Genomic DNA, 16,552 nt, shown 5'->3' with positions numbered 1-16,552 from the left:
CTTATTACTCCATTTCTAATCTCATTTATTCTGACTTACACGTTGAAGTACAAATGTAGAGAATATTCTATGCTTTTGACTCGAATTGTCCTTTTCTTCTATCTTTCCAGAATTTAGCTCTGAGATTGAAGCTCGGCACTAATAATTTGAATGTTATAAATATTATGATAACATGTTTTTTTTTTTTTTTTTCTCTTGCTAGTTATAGAAATGTTTTTTGGACTTTAATTTAGGATTATTTAATAATTTGAATGAATATTAATTTTAAATTTAATTGAAAGTAAATTATTTATTTTTATAATTGAAAGTAAATTATTTATCTTTGGATAAAATAGTAAAATTTTGTATTTTTTAAGTACTGAAGATGTTTTCTATTTATAAAGGTTATTCTGGTTCCAATCCAAAATTTATTCGCAAATCTAACTTCATATCTATCATTTGAACTAAATCCAAGTGATTTTTTAAGTTTTAACTTTCTTTTTGAATGAAAGTGAAGAGAGCACGAGGAAGCACATGTTTTGCAGCGAATTTAAATTATCTCACCATAAATTCAAATGCTATTCGTCAATTATATTAGATGATACAATAAAAATACTTAAATTTCATTTATCTAATAAAAAATTAATTGAATATTAGCTTAAATGGCATAAATGCTGAAGAAGTTGTTGGAAGTTGCAAATTCGAGGACCTATGAGTGTAATATTTTCCTAAGATAAATATTTTTGAAAACTTCCTGAAGTAAATTAAATAAGGACAGGAAGGTTAAGATTATTTTTTTTTTTTTTAAGAAAAGAAATTTCATAAAAGGACTAGACCCAGAAAAGTCTTGACCCTTAAATTTTGCATTAATATTTTTTTAATTCATTAAGAGTACTAATGAGACAAGGACAAGAACCCACATTAATCAAAGTACCAAACAAAAACCATCCAGAAATTTCCTAAAGTTTAAAAAGAGAAATCCAACCGACTAATTTCTCTGTCATTCAAGTACTATTTTAATAAACAATAAATCCAATTCACAAAAAAACTCAAAAAGTCTAATGATAGAAAATCAAATAGCATAAAAAAAAAAGAGAGAGAGAGAAAGATAGAAGTTATTAATTTATAATAGGAAAACGAAAGAAGAGTTTATGCCGACTTTTAAAGCACGTGGATTTTGTACAAGGAATACGAAAGCCGCAGCTTCAGCTGCAGTACATACAACTGGAAGGCCCAAAGAAAAAGCAAATCAGGAAAATTGGATTTACAACTACTATTTATTGAAAGGGAGGCGGTTCTGCTGATACATGAATTAGAAAAAGATGCATGTTTCACGTGCTTAAATCAATTTTTTTTTATAGCTATTTGATTTAATTTTTGTGTGTGTGCGTTACGTGTCTAACATTGCTTTCAAAACGTTGTGCCCACCACAGCTCAACCACACTTGCACACCTACCTACCTTTATATAAGACCCTATCTTCTTCAACATTTCCCATCCAAATTATCAATTTCTTCTTCTCTTTGAAATCCCCCATTTCTTCTTCTTCTTCTTCTCCAAAACCATCCCCATTTTTCGCATTGCATAATTTGTTCATCATATATATATATATATATATATCGACATGAGACGAAACTGCAACTTGGAACTTCGCCTCCTCCCTTCTAGTTATCCCGGCGACCGTCACGACCACATGTGTGTATGCATACCTTTTCTTTTATATATAAACATTGGTTTCTCAGTAATATTTCGAGTATTTGACTGATTTTTTTTTATGTGCTTAAAGGATGGAAGAGAGCAGCGAAAGCCCACAAAACCAACAGCAACAGCTAACAATTTTCTACAATGGAAGAGTTTGCGTTTGTGATGTTACAGAGCTCCAGGTAAGGATTTGGTTTTAATTCCTTTCTTTGCGCTCATATGAGAAGTAGTATTAGTTGAAACTTCAGCAAATTCATGCATTAAAATTGGTTGAAGAAGTCAAAGAAAAAGAAAGGTCATGATTTTTAGTAGTAGAAATGTTTTTGCCAAATACTATGAGGGATGTAAATTTGGATTTTGGTTGGTTTTGCCATAAATGAAATGGTGCTTTTTTGGTGTTGTACCTTTTGGAAATGTTAGAAAGTACAAGACCAGGTAGCAACGAATCAATTTCTTGTAGAACTTTCAGTAATCAGGAAACAACATTAAGCATTAAAAATTTTCTTTGAATTTCCCTTGGGTTTGTTTTTGTTTAATAAATATTTGAACATGGAATTGCAGGCAAGAGCCATCCTAACGCTAGCAAACAGAGAAATAGATGAAAGGATAAAAACTCCAACGGCATCTGAACCTGCTTCACCAACGTTACAATCTCAGCTACATAGCCCAACTACTGCACTTTCCATGAAGAAATCGCTTCAACGTTTCCTCCAAAAACGAAAGAATCGGATCCAAGCTACCTCTCCTTACCATTAATATGTATCATCATCATCATCATCATCAATCCTTGCTGTTTAGTGGAATGGAAGGAACTGATCTATCGTTTTGGCTAGCTAGGAATGGAAAGAATTCTTTCCATGAAATTAAGGAGACTTTCCGTGGGATATCTTGTTCCTTTTTTCTTTTTTTTCTTTTTTGTATATTTATATATGAAATATGCTAGTAGCTTGATCAAGACTATGGATTTTGCATTTGTTCATTGAGTTTTTTTTTTTTTTTTTTGGGGGGGGGGGGGGGGTGATCACTCTGCTTAATTACTTTGTGATATTCCGTTATATATTTCCATCATTCACAGCCCATATACAAAAAATTCAGGCTTGATATACGTTATGTACATGATAAAAACAAAACACGTTATACGTACGCATTTTAATGTATACATACATGCACGGTTTGAATTAATAATGATACATATATCGATTTTTGATTAGGTAAAAAATTAAAAACCATATATAAAATCAGAGCGGTGTAGTACTTATATGTATATGTCTAGATGATATATTGAAAACACTATGCTGTTTTCAACTTAGAAAGAAGTGAATTTCTTTCTTTATCAAATCAAAAAACCTTTAACTGGGTCGTTCTGATATTTAATGTCGTAAAAAATAAAGTACTCGCGTCTTGTTTTGACTATAAGTCTAGATTGATGGAAATATATATCAAGTTACAAGGTCGTAGACATGGGACCTGTCTCTTGTTGCAAGTCTCACATATCTTTATAATTGTTGACTAATAATATTTTAAGCTTTTAATGTTTAGAATCCCCCCCCCCTCTTCCTATTTCAAACATTATTAGTTGCAAAAGTTCCAATTTCATTAAAATATGAGTGCCCATTGTCCAATTAAAGTTCATACTTGAACTTCAAGAGGAAACAAATTCATGAAATTTTGGCGATTTAAACTCATTTTACTTGTGACCAAAAAAAAAAAAAAAACTCAGCTTACTCGAACATAATGTTTTGAGCGTTTTATTTGATTTTGAAGGCTAGATCTGTTAACCTATATGAAAAAGAAAAGTTTGTCATGATGTTAGTTGGATACTTAATTTTTATAATCAAGATTTAACTTTTTTGATAATTTCAAATATTAAAAAAAATTGAGAAGTTGAATTTTTTTTTTTTTTTTTGGCTTCTGTTAACTTCTTCGTCTCCCTCAATCATGAAGTTCTATTTATTGATAGGACATGGTGTTACATGTGTTTGGAAAAGGATATGACCTCGTCGGGGGAGGTCCACAGTCGGTCCACTGGAGTGGAGATCGGATGTGGTCTCAAGCGAACCTTCTCATGCAATAAATATGGAAGAAAAATAAATTATTAGATAAATAAACAAGTTGAGAAATAGTAATAAAAATCATATGCAAATTATTAAAGCCAGCTTCAAAGAAGAACAAAAACTTCACAATCTCAATAGTTTGTACATCATATAGTGGGTTAGAAAGAATTAATGCAAACAAAAAATACGAGTGTATATATATGATAAATGTAAATTAGCAGAAAACTATGTTCCAAAAATGTGATTTGTCCCCAGCTGTGTGTGATCTGGACTTCACCTTCTTTATCAAATGGAAAATGCCAAAGGAAACTACACCGAAGATATGTGATCTTGAGAATTGGAGAGACAACTAATGGGAAGAAAGGCGCTTGAAATTGAGGGCGAAACAAATAGGAAAGGGCTACAAATGCCCAATCACATGTAGGAATATAATAGCACCGACAAAATAGAGATGTATCAACATCACATGAGAATTCAAGAGCAATGCAGATAACATCGATCCCAATCCCCACAAAAAGCATGTAAACCATCGATAAAAATATCAATTCATAAGCCCAAATATTAAAGACCCTAATTAAAGGTTATAAAATTAATTTTAATAAGATTAAAAACAGTGATAAATATTATTATAATTATGATAAAAAAATTAATAAAAAAATTTTATTGAATATATTTCATTAAAATTAACATTTAAATTTAATTAATGATGCAATAAACTTAATTACATCATATTAAAAATGACATAAAATCTAAACCCCTTTCAATGAAAAAGAGTTTGAAACATTTTTCTCATCGTAATGCTTTCTTAATGTGTACTATTATTCTTAACATGTTTTCCTCGTGTTTTTAATTTCTTAATAAACAGGTTAATTATTACTTTAGAAATAATTTAAGAACTTGAAACTAATATTGTCCTCTAATAAATCATCTTAATTACTACCCATAAAGTTGAGAGAATAATTATGAGCAAAAACGTTCAAAACAAATTTTTGGTGGGCCAGCATATGAAATCTACAAGATACTTAAGGAGGTTGACAAAGTCAAAAGATAGTGATGATTAATATGTAGACCAAAAACGTTATAAATGTTTAATTTGCATATGGTGATGAGATATTTGTCATCAATCTGATTCCTGGGAGTGGTGTAATTAAGCCACGCTTTGATGTTCTTATTGGTAGAGCTGTCTCCTTTATCTTATCATCACGCTTTTCTCAATTTCCATAATTTTCTATGGTCAAAATTTTGACTGATACGGTTAAGCAATTAATAACAACAGTGACGTCAAATACACATAAACAATTGATCATATTTTTAATTCAAAATTTAAATAATTTAATTCATCCAACCATTTTTTTTTAATTCATATAATTATTTTTAAGATATAATATTTAATAAATTCAAAATTAAATTTTTAATATTATAATTTTTTTATCTTCACTCACGTTAGATCAACTAACCATGGTTTAACGGGATCATAAAGAAATAAACATATATATATATATATATAACCCCACACAATTTTTAATACAAGAAAAAATTACTTTGGGAACAAGCAAAAATGAGCTAATGAAAGATGGTATGGATTAATCGTCGGTAATTCTATTGTCATTACAAAAGCTAAATTCTTCAAAACATTTAGTACATATGAAGCACTAAATCTGGGATAATAATCAAGTTATTCTGATGGACAAGATAGGGTCTTAGAAACTTCGGGCATTTGCAATGCGCAATTTGACAGGGAGACCAGCACTTTATAACCTGGGGACAACACGAGGTTGGTCCCAATCGGTTACAATGTGGTTTCGGGTGATCTCCTTTAGTGAGCGACAGCCACTTAATGCCATTGTCAGCTCCAATTCATCGCGTAGCATCTGAAGCACTTTCCTAACACCAGCTTCACCTTCAGCAGCTAATGAAAATACTACTGGCCTTCCAATCTGAAAATGAAACATGATCAATGAATTGGTTCATGATGCCAATGAAAAATCACAGGATTAATGGGTTAATATTTGCTAAGCAGTGGCCTACTGGACTTAAATTTCAATTCAAGAGGACTAATGACAACAATATATATTATCCTTTGACTAGACTGCGAAAATTATATATGCTACAGATTAATAAAATCTGCCAATCTAAATGCCCAGAGAAGCTGATAGACATGTTCACCCAACTTAAAAGGGTTGCTAGGGAAATTAAGGATAGGCAATTTGGATCACTGTTTATCATATCTCAAATGTATAAACACTTACAAATATTCCAGATGCTCCCAGAGCCAACGCCTTGAAGACATCAGTTCCACGCCGAACCCCTCCATCAAGGAAAACCGGAACTTTGCCTTGTGCAGCTTTAACGACCTGTATGTTAGCTCACCTAATTATTAAATTTGAACAGAACTAATATGTATATTTTGGAATATTGCAGTTATAGTTGATGTTTTCACTGTAAATAAGTGCATCATCAAAACTGGAAAATGGAAGTTAGTCAAAATGAAAATATAGTCATTTTAACATTGCTTCAGTACTCGTACAGAAATAATATGTTAGAAACACTAGGGAAAGGATCAAAGGAGATACAAGTTATACAGAATAAGACAACATTAGTGTTGGCCACCAAAGCTTCATGAAAAGTTGTAAAATATTAAATTCTAAACATCTTTCGACATTGATTTGAAGACTTTAATGATTTCAAAAAGGGTATATTTACCTCTTCCAAAGCCATAATAGTTGCGGGTACATAATCAAGCTGGCGAGCTCCGTGATTGGACACAATGATTCCTGCAGCTCCCGCTTGTATAGCTAGCCTTGCTGCATTAATAACATTGTAGAGTTTCATGAGAAAAGTGAACAGAGGACGTTGCATTGAGTTGGTTGTTTCTTTAGGTCAGCTTGCTTACCATCTTCAGCAGTAATGACACCCTTAACTAGAATTGGCAAAGATGTGATTATCTGAAGCCACTTTACATCCTGTTTTATTGGCCAGAAAGAAAATTTGAGGAAATGTTTCTATGCTTACATTTCAAAAAGTATGAAAAATAAAGAAAATGAGGCATCTTACTTTCCAGCTAAGTGTCCGATCAATTTGGCCAGCAACATACGAAGCTAGCCCAGAGTCATTGGTCTGTAAGACAATCTCACCATTAGGTGAACAAACAGGCAAAGTAAATGGATGATTAGAACTGAGATTTATCAGACATATATCACTTACCTTATCCATTCTGCCGAGGTCCAAACCCTCAAAGTTCTTCAAAGTCAAAAATGGTGGCAAAGTAAATCTGTAAGTAAGCCCACGCAAGAAATAAGTCCTCTTTGAAAATAGTAGAATAGTTTTGTTTTGATATTTTGAAACTTACTCTTTTTCTATACACTATACCTAATGTCGGAGAGAACAATTGTCATATTCTTTGCATGGTAAAACAATGAAGCCAAAACTATATCCTCCCTAACTTTTTTCTTCCCCCTCCCACCCTTTACAAAGTTAGGCTTGCATTAGATGCTCACCTATTCTTGATATCAGCTTCCCTGCGGCCAAGTCTTGGAGTATCCACAGTAAGGGCAATTGCCTTGAAACCAGCCCTTTCAGCTCTTCTCACAAGTTGTGCAACAACATTCCTGTCTTTGTATACCTGAACAATAAGCAGTAACATTGATCCTGCTATGATATAAAATGAAATAAACACCTTAAAATATCACTTATTCATTAGCTTGGAGACAAGTGAATCCAGCATAATCCGAAAACGATTTGCAACTTTAGTGATATACTGTTCACCATGCAAGAAGTATAGATTATATAAACTATCTTTACAAGGTTCTGTTTAAAAATCAGACAATTATATCACAATGCTCAAAAGCAAGACAAAGTGTAGAAAGTGTAATGATGATCTCCGAAGCTCACATAGAGTTGGAAAAAGCGAATGCCAGGTCCTGTTGAAGCAACCTCCTCAACACTGGAAGTAGCCCACGAGGATAGTGTCTGTGGGGGGAAAAACATAAATCAACGAAGGCAGTTAATATTGATTTCACAGAGCAAAGCAGGCTTCTGCAGCATGCCAAATGCAAGCCAAGAAATAAAAATTCAGTTTTGAAGTAAAGAGGAAGGAATAGTGAGAAGCAAACCATAATTGTTCCTGCATCTGAAGCTGCTCTGGTTGTTGCATATTCTCCTGCATAAAGATACACGCTTTAACATTGGGACATAGATACATTTCCTTTTTGTTCTTTTGGCATAGAAATAGTAGCTAAAGAAGAGAGAAATCAGATGGGGAAGAAAATAACCGTTCTTCCATTAGAAGAACTAAAAAAAGCATAAAATATATACACACAATCTTAAACTAGCATTTCAGTTGAAGACATTAGAGAATTAAAGTGTTGTGAATCTGTGAAAATGCAAATACCGGCTCTATAAATGACATTGAAGAATGCTATACTTTATACGAGCATTCACTAATTAAATTCGGTTGTTTGACTTCTATGGCAAGCAGATAGTAAATGCTATATGTGCACAGGAAGCTTAAATTTAAAATTTTATTCACAGCTTTGCATCTACAAATAATTCCTCTACGAGTTTGCTCTGTTTCTGAAATCACCAAAGTTGCAATGCCAATACATCATGTATGTCTAAGCATATTCAGAACAAAAAATGAATGTGCTTAATCTGATGTGTTGACATTAATTGCTCAAGCATTCCCAACCCACGGTTAATAAAAACTAGAATATACCTTCAGGGTGAGCCATTTTCTGCATAGCAGTTGGAGCAATCATGATAGGCATTGAAATCTTGAAACCCAAGACGGTGGTGGTCATGTCAATCTTGCTAACATCAATAAGAATGCGCGGTCGGAACCTATTTGTGATGAAATAAATGAGCATCATCAAATGAAAAGGTAAACTATCATGTTCAACCTAAAAAGAAAAGATTGCCAGAAAATTGAAGTATGGTGCATTTTCTTAAGACTAAAACAAGCCTCATTTATGCAAGTGCATAATAACTTGTAAATTAACAGAACTTACAAAATCCTAGAAAATGCATTTCGATTCTCCTTAAGAGTCCACTGGTCCTCTGCTCCTGAGGCATAGTAGTCATAAACCATCTTGGGCAATTTCTCCTTTGCAATGGCCTCGTATTCAGAAACATTAGTTATCTCCATTTTTTCTACTGATACTTTTGCTATCCCAAACCAAAATTAATCTGAATTCCAGAAAAAAAAAATTGCATCAGATTGATTTCATTCAGAGTTCATTATAACAAGAGAGTTAAAATAAAGGTCAACTAACATATATGATCGGTACAAAGAGTTTATGGAAACAACAAATTCTTCAGTACACAAGAGTCAAATAGGAGAGTGACCAGCATATCAGAATCAAAAGAAATCTCTGGAGTAAGTAATACTTAAAATTAATTGCCAAAAATCCCCTGCAAGCCCCTATTAATATTCATTTTAACACTATTCTCTATCCTTTCCAGTGATTGCAAAGTTTGAAATCAACCATAAGGGATGTAATGAAAACAATAAAACTTTATTTACACATCTGGATTAAATTTTGGATGTGAACTGAAAACGAATGTTCTGATATCCATTCCAAAACCAGAGATCAGTTCAAACCGATAAATATAAACACAAATATGATGACAAAGACTAAGTTTTTGGAACAAAACTATGATCAGAAAGAACACCAAGAACAAGAAAAGAGAATAGGAATGAAGAGCAAAGAACAGACCTTGGGTGCTTCCAACAATAAAGAGAGACGGGAAAGCTAAAGTGAGAGAGTGGAGATAATGGTGCAGAGAAGTAACGCAAACAAACAACTAATATTGGTATGGAGATTGGAGACGAAATATTAAAGAAAAGGAAGTGCAGACAAAAACAGAAAAGACAAAAAATGGGTAGAGATTAGACTTGAGAGGGAGAATTATATGGATTAGTTTTTCAAGGCGGGCATTTGAAGCCAAATCTGTGTCATGGAAATGTCAGACTTGGGTGGAGAGCGTTTGGTTCAAACAATGCTCATCCCCGTATCAAAATACAGCCACCATTTTCAGAATTGGAAACCATTGTGGAATTTTTTGGGTGTGGCTACTCACACCGAAACAAAGCATTTGTTAGCAAATGCCACGTAAGAAGTTTTTTTTGGCCTTCTACATATGGTAATTTCCATTTTTGGGGATTGAATTTAAACCACCAACATTTTTGTGACAAATAATTAACCAGAAGTTAAAATATTTCATGTTATTTTCTTTGAATTTTAGTTTAAACTAGAGTCCTTTTCATGAATGGCTTGTGCAAGAATGAATCTCTCCACCATCCTCAATAACTAGATTTAGCAATTTGAAACACGATATAATGATACGATGCAAAAATAATACGAATAAAAAAATATAAAAATAATACGATTTAAAATTTTTTAAAAATTATAAATAAGTTAAATAAAATTAAAAAATTATATTTTATATTTTTATATCAACATAAATTATGTCATATAATTTTTATATAAAACACGATATAAATATAATATTTTATATAATACAATAATAAAAATTATCAGATCTATCAACAACATCCGGTAATGTGTATCAAAATCACTTCACTATTTGGCTTCATTTTGGAGAGTGTTGATTGTGCTTGCCACCCAAACATGCCTTCAAATGGTACTTCACTTAGTGATATCTTAATTAAATATATATTTAATTATTAAAATGGAAATATATTAAGTTAGATTTAGATAATCAATTATGTCTTATGATTAAATTGTTTATATTTAATACACTGATAATATATGTATTTTATACATTATCAATTAATTAGAAAATAACACATTATTAATTAATAAAGATGAAATTTTAAAGATCTCTTAAAATAAATATTTTAAATCTTAATTATCTAATAAAAGAAAAATATCTATTAATTATTTTTTTAATTGATTAGGATTTTTTTTACACTCATGCCTCTTAATTTATATAATCAACAGAATCAAAGAAATTTTAGTGATGATGAAGGCTCCGCATATGATGAGCTCTCTTTGGCGATCATCTTCTTCTTCTATAATAATCTTACCAATTACCATATAACAAGATACTATTTTGAAAATCTTTTTAGATTATTAGTATATGCTTGTATAATACTCTGTTGGGTGCTAATTAAAATTCATTTAATTAGTAAGGAAATTAAATGAAAATGAGTCTAATAAAAGGATAAATTGATGATACCCCCTTGATTTTTCTCAAGGAAATAAAACTAAAATTCAAATGCGTTAATAATTGTATGATTTATTTATACTTTTTTTTTATTCATTAGATAGGGAATATAAAATGATGAGTTTAAAATTTTCACCCAATATATACTTTTAAGTATTTTTAATCATTAAATAAAAAAACTGAAGGCCACTCTTCATTTTAATAACCAATATTCAACCCCAATAACTTAGACTATAAAAAAAAAAATTTCAAGTCACTCACATATGAGCAAGTTATGTGTTAGATAGACCCTATGTCTTCCCCATAAAACTCCAAACAAAGTGGAGAGTCAACCTCAGACATCGGACACAGACCCTTTTGTTGTCAACAACGATCGAAGTAGCGCGAGTGGAAACATTCGCTTTCTTCTGTTGGATTGGTGTTCCTCACGGGCATCTGATGCTTGTGGTCATTTGAAATAATTATCTGATGTGTTACGAGAGTTGTGCGCACTTCGCAGAATTCAAGGAAGATAGAGCTCTCCCGTTTTAATTTTTTTTCGGATAAAGGCAAATTTATAATTGGATTACAATTATAGGTTGATTTTATCATTATATTTTGATTTAGTTAAATTTTCTTATCATACTTTTTGATTCAGTTGAATTTTGTTATTTAATTTTTATTTTTGATGAATTTTAAATTAAAACTAATGAAAGTAAAATATTCCATTGAGAGTCAAATAAATTTTGAATAAATCAACAAATATGATGTGAATATTTTATATGTATAAAATGCAAGGATGGATAGTGATATCTAAAGAATTTATTACTTGTTTTAATGAAATTTTTTATTAAAATAAATAATTCAAATATTAAATATAATTTTTTTAAAAATAATTTAATGTCATTTGCTCTTATCCCATTAAATTCACCTCGAAAGCAAACTTACAAAAAATAATCAATGCAAACCGAAAAAAAAAAAAAAAAAAAATTGAATGCTTAGAACCATTTAAAAAAATTAAGCATGAAAACTTAAAGACACTCCTGCATGCCTTAAAAAAAAAAAGCTATTTTCTTCCTTTTAGTAATCGGGAAATAGCAATTGCTACTGTAACAATATGTTATTAAAAAGAAAGTGAACTCGTGAACTTTGATTATTATTTTGATGCTGATGCTAGTGGAAATGAATAGTGGCTCTGACAAAGACGAATTAATACTTACTATATACGTCTCTATTATTGGTTTAGTAATGGAGTCTAGACTACCTAGTAGCTTAAGATTATAAAAGATTATATAATTAGGTCATACGTGGGATACTTTATTAAAAAATATATTTCAATATAATGACTGAAATATATGTTTAGTATATAAAATTATAATAGAATAGAATAATATAATATTATAAATAAAATTATATTAAATAATATTATTTTATCTTATTATGTTTGATCAATAAGTAATTTAAATTGTATAAAATTAATAAAAAAATCAATTTATTTTAGTTTAATCCTTATACACATTAAATATAAGACAAAATAATATTATTTTATTCTATTATAATTTTATTCACCCAACACACTTGTTATATAAAAATAAATTGTTAAATAAATTATCCCAATGTAACATGGGAGTCAACTATTTCTTCTTTATAAGGTCTAAGCAATTTAATTGGGTCTTTTTCATTTTGGATTGGATCGAACCTCTTACTATATATACCAAATCCAATTGACTTTAAAAAAACAAAAAAAAAAAAGGAAGAGAAGATTCCCTGTTCTTTTGCGGGTGCCAGACTGCCAGAGGCCCAGAGTGCCAGGGGACGGCCATAGCTCTACGAGCAGACAGGTAGGCTAAAGCATTAAAACGTGGCAAACCCAACCCCACGATGACATGAACAATCAGTAACTTCTTTTTTCGCTGAATTATGGAGAAGCAGCCGCAAGCACTAACCCAAGAGCTTCTCGATGTTCCTCTCTGTGTAAGCCCAAAAAGATACCAATATATATATATATATATATATTAATTAATAAGAAGATTACTTGTTCGATGCGTTTGGTTTAGGCTATCTTACTGTACTTCTGGTTTGGAATTATGATTCACTTTACAATATTATCAAGTTAGATTATCAGTAATATGCCATGCATGATGTGTTTGGTTTACTTGGTCCGCATGTAAGATTGTCATGTTTTTTTCTTTTTATGCATTGTGGTAGAAATGATGAAAATAGATAAAGATAAAAAATTTATTAATTTAATAATTAAAATTTATATATAATTTTGTAATTCAATCATCATATTAACAAGTTTTTTATTTGTACTTCTTTTTTATCATTTTTATCAAGAAAAATCTTAAAATTTAGATGAGGAGAAATTATTTCACTTCAGGATCAATACATGTAACAAGTTTTATTGATGATTTATATTGAACTCACATAGAGTCTATTAAAAAAGACTGTTGAAAATTAAAATCGAATTTATATCTTATAAATAAAATATTCGATTTTTATTAATTCAACTAATTTTCGTTGACCAAGATTATCATGGGTAGGAATATAACTATTCCAAATAATCACTTTACTCCTCTTAATATAAAATAAAAACTATCATAATAATTCTTTTATAACTTTCAGATAAATGTAACTATTACATATAAAAAAAAAAATCAAACATGTAATTCTTTATAACAGAACAAATTTATCAAAGTATATGATCAACATACGTTTTTGGTAGCCAATGCTTTTATCAACATATTATAACAAAATAATGGCACTATTTAGTACATTTAATCAAGCAATCATAAAAAGATGATCTGTCAACCTTATAAAAAAATTTAATAAAAAATAGATTTCAAACAATAATGTAAGATGTGTCGAAACGCTTTCTTAAAATAATAGTGATGTTAGTTTCCAAGTTCCATCATGACAGAAAAATGAGCAAAAAAGGGAAATTACTGAGGGATCTCACCTTTAAATATTGTTGGAAGTTTTAAGCAATTACCATAATATTTCCGCATTATTTGATGGTTCAAATATTAGTACCAGACTAGTACTAGTATTTTAATCATTTTTATAGATACTATTTTTGCAAGAAAGAGTTAATCTTGGACATTAACAGCCAAAGCATCAAGATCCCATGAATGATTATAGTTAGAAAGTTAACGAATTAGAAAAAAGTGACTGTGGTCCATTTCAATCCAGAAAATGAGAAGAACAATGATGGAATTTAGCATTTTCTCAGGGCTGTTGAATAATCCTGAGACATTACCGTCCATCTCTCTTTCTCTTAAAGATAAGTACAGAGATCCATATCTTTTTTTACCTGTCAAAAGGCCACAACGCATTTCAATTACACATCAGATCCCACTGGTTAATTTAATTAATTAAAATTTATTTTTTCAACGAAAAAATGTTTGAATTCAAATCTGTTAAAATTATTTTAAATGCTTGAGTTATAATTATTTATTTTAAATTATTAAATATGATATGTTTAAATTTATAATTATTTATTTTAAAATTATCAGATACGAATATTTTTATCTTGATTTCATGACTAATCAATTTATCTCGAATTATTTTCGCACAAAAAATATATATATGTCAGATCCGATATACTTTTGCTTCTCTCTCTAAAAGGCTGCCACAAATGAACCAGCAATCAGAGATGGAGCTTTTGTCACTGGACAAAACTTTTGTGGCCCCTTACCATGTAAATTCACCTCAACTACTGATGTAAATGCCCCTCTGCATATTTTCACCAACTTGGTTGTAGGTACCCTTAGGCTGTGCATCTTTCCAGCAAGAAAATGACCCATCAATGACCATACCTGTTTTCATATTCAGTTTTGGCTTAGTTTAATTTTCATTAGACAAAATATATGTTGACAGGATATCAGTACTAGAAATGTTTACAAAAAGGAAAGCAAAAAAACAAAACATGTTGAAATGAACCGTGGATCTTGGGAAGGAGCACTCGAACTGATCTTGCCATGGTACCAAGATGGCTTTCTTCCCTTGAGATCATCTGGGTGTTCTCCAGGACAAGTGAAGTTGTCAACTATTCCTTCTCTGCCCAAGCAAGCTGTGGTTTGTAGATACGCGGAGATGTTCTTCCTGGATAGCTGGTAGCTTGTGCATAGCCCAGTATTTCCTCTAACATCCAGCCTTTTTCCAAGTCTCTTAATGAACTCCTCTGAGAGGAGTAGTTCCCCACTTAGGTTGTTGTGACTCAAATTAAGCTGGTCTAGATTTGGAAGTAACCCCAAATTTGAAGGAATTGTCCCTGTGAGAATGTTGTTGTCGAGAGAAAGAGCAGTAAGATTCTTCAATGAAGACAAAGAGTTGGGGATTGGGCCTATTAGTCCACATCCTGCGAAGCTGATTGAAGTAAGCCTCTTGAGGGACCCCAGAAATATGGGAATCGGTGAATTTATGGGATTGTAATCAAATATTAAATATTGTAGCTGCTCCAAACCTGAGAGAGTCTGAGGGATTGGCCCATTGATGAAGTTATGGCTCAAGTCAAGCAAAACCAACCTGTTTAGATTCCCCAATTCTGAAGGTATCCTTCCATGAATCCTGTTTGAGCACAAATCAACTTTTTGAAGAAGTTGAAGCTGACCCAAAGCAAATGGCACCAGCCCGTCAAGATCATTCGAGCTTAAGTCCAAAATGGTTAAACTTTTCAGTCTTCCAATTTCTTCAGGAATTTCACCGCTTAGATTGTTGTAACTGAGGTCAAGTTGCTCCAAGTTGACTAATCCACCAAGCTGACGAGGGATATTTCCTAGTAGTTTGTTCTGCGACAGGCTTAGGACCCTTAGCTTAGAAATATTCCCCAAGCTTGGAGGAACCTCTCCAGATAGAGATGGATTTGACTGAAGTGATAGATGCTCCAAGGAAGACAACGCACCAAATAATGTAGGAGAAAGCGTAACTGGTGAAGTTACAAAACAGTTGAAAATAGAGAGAGTTTTCAGGTAAAGTAGTTTGAGCAAGGAATCTGATATTTCAGCAGAAGGTTGGCAGGGTGAGGTAGCAACATCGGGGCCAACGTGAATAGCCGTAACATGAAAGATTGGAGGGTCTTGACCAATCTCACATTCAATACCAGGCCATGGAGTGTCGGTGCATGGCGCTGGATGGACTTCAGCCCAACCAGGTTCATCTAGAAGTGAACCTATAACATCAAAAAGCCCTAAAAGTTCCGCTTCTTCCATCACAATTTCACTCTCATCCAAGTGTCTTTGCACTGCAATGGCCCCACAAGACAAAACAAGGAATCCAACAAGGAAAAGAGAAGGAGAAGCCATGAGAGAAGACTCAGAAGAGCATGAAACAAACAGAACCTAAACCCCACTAATATAAGCATTCAGAATGTCAAATGTAGCTTTAGAAACCAAGGGATCGCAGTCTGCTTTCTCTTTTACGACTTTCTCTTCAACATAAGCACTTGTTGAACGTACATTTGATAGCAAAAAGAAGAAAAAGTAAAGGAATATCTACCAGTTTATTGCTTCACCTTCGTGTCAGTGTGTGAAAGCCTGCTGTTGGGAAACCCTAAGTTGTCTCTGTCTGGCATTTGCATTCCAGAAATGAGAGAGTGAGATAAGGATAGTGTTGTGTTTTTGCATGGAAAAAGGGGGCAAATGAGAGATGAAA

General features: G+C 31.8%; 3 protein-coding genes across 4 annotated transcripts; 1 reads left to right on the top strand and 2 right to left on the bottom strand.

Annotated features, from left to right (window-relative positions):
• Positions 1 to 1,468: 1,468 nt before the first annotated feature.
• LOC111274845 (protein TIFY 5A-like) lies at positions 1,469 to 2,658 on the top strand. The gene is made up of 3 exons (XM_022859790.2): positions 1,469 to 1,673; positions 1,765 to 1,861; positions 2,241 to 2,658. The coding sequence occupies exons 1-3, from the start codon at positions 1,603 to 1,605 to the stop codon at positions 2,433 to 2,435; spliced, it is 363 nt and encodes a 120-aa protein (XP_022715525.1). The 5' UTR covers positions 1,469 to 1,602; the 3' UTR covers positions 2,436 to 2,658.
• A 2,634-nt stretch (positions 2,659 to 5,292) lies between these two features.
• Positions 5,293 to 9,586, bottom strand: LOC111274844 (glycolate oxidase-like). 2 transcript variants are annotated; one of them, XM_089755273.1, is made up of 12 exons: positions 9,448 to 9,586; positions 8,740 to 8,917; positions 8,448 to 8,572; positions 7,846 to 7,892; positions 7,625 to 7,702; positions 7,231 to 7,355; positions 6,938 to 7,004; positions 6,788 to 6,850; positions 6,627 to 6,696; positions 6,437 to 6,537; positions 5,983 to 6,087; positions 5,293 to 5,670 (listed from the first exon to the last, which is right to left on the bottom strand). In XM_089755273.1, the coding sequence occupies exons 2-12, from the start codon at positions 8,874 to 8,876 to the stop codon at positions 5,485 to 5,487; spliced, it is 1,104 nt and encodes a 367-aa protein (XP_089611399.1). In that variant the 5' UTR covers positions 8,877 to 8,917; positions 9,448 to 9,586; the 3' UTR covers positions 5,293 to 5,484. The 2 variants fall into 2 exon arrangements, with proteins under 2 accessions (XP_089611399.1, XP_089611400.1); XM_089755274.1 differs by lacking the exon at positions 9,448 to 9,586 and adding an exon at positions 9,004 to 9,436.
• Positions 9,587 to 14,524: 4,938 nt separating this feature from the next.
• On the bottom strand, positions 14,525 to 16,417 carry LOC111318663 (uncharacterized). The gene has a single exon (XM_089755721.1). It carries the CDS (start codon positions 16,201 to 16,203, stop codon positions 14,800 to 14,802), a length of 1,404 nt encoding a protein of 467 aa, XP_089611847.1. The 5' UTR covers positions 16,204 to 16,417; the 3' UTR covers positions 14,525 to 14,799.
• Positions 16,418 to 16,552: the final 135 nt, after the last annotated feature.

Source organism: Durio zibethinus, chromosome 26 (assembly GCF_047325235.1).
Source record: "Durio zibethinus cultivar Kanyao isolate XHJ-2024 chromosome 26, ASM4732523v1, whole genome shotgun sequence".
NCBI lineage: Eukaryota > Viridiplantae > Streptophyta > Magnoliopsida > Malvales > Malvaceae > Durio > Durio zibethinus.
Note: the sequence above shows the minus strand (reverse complement) of the source record. Positions and strands in the feature narration are given on the sequence as shown.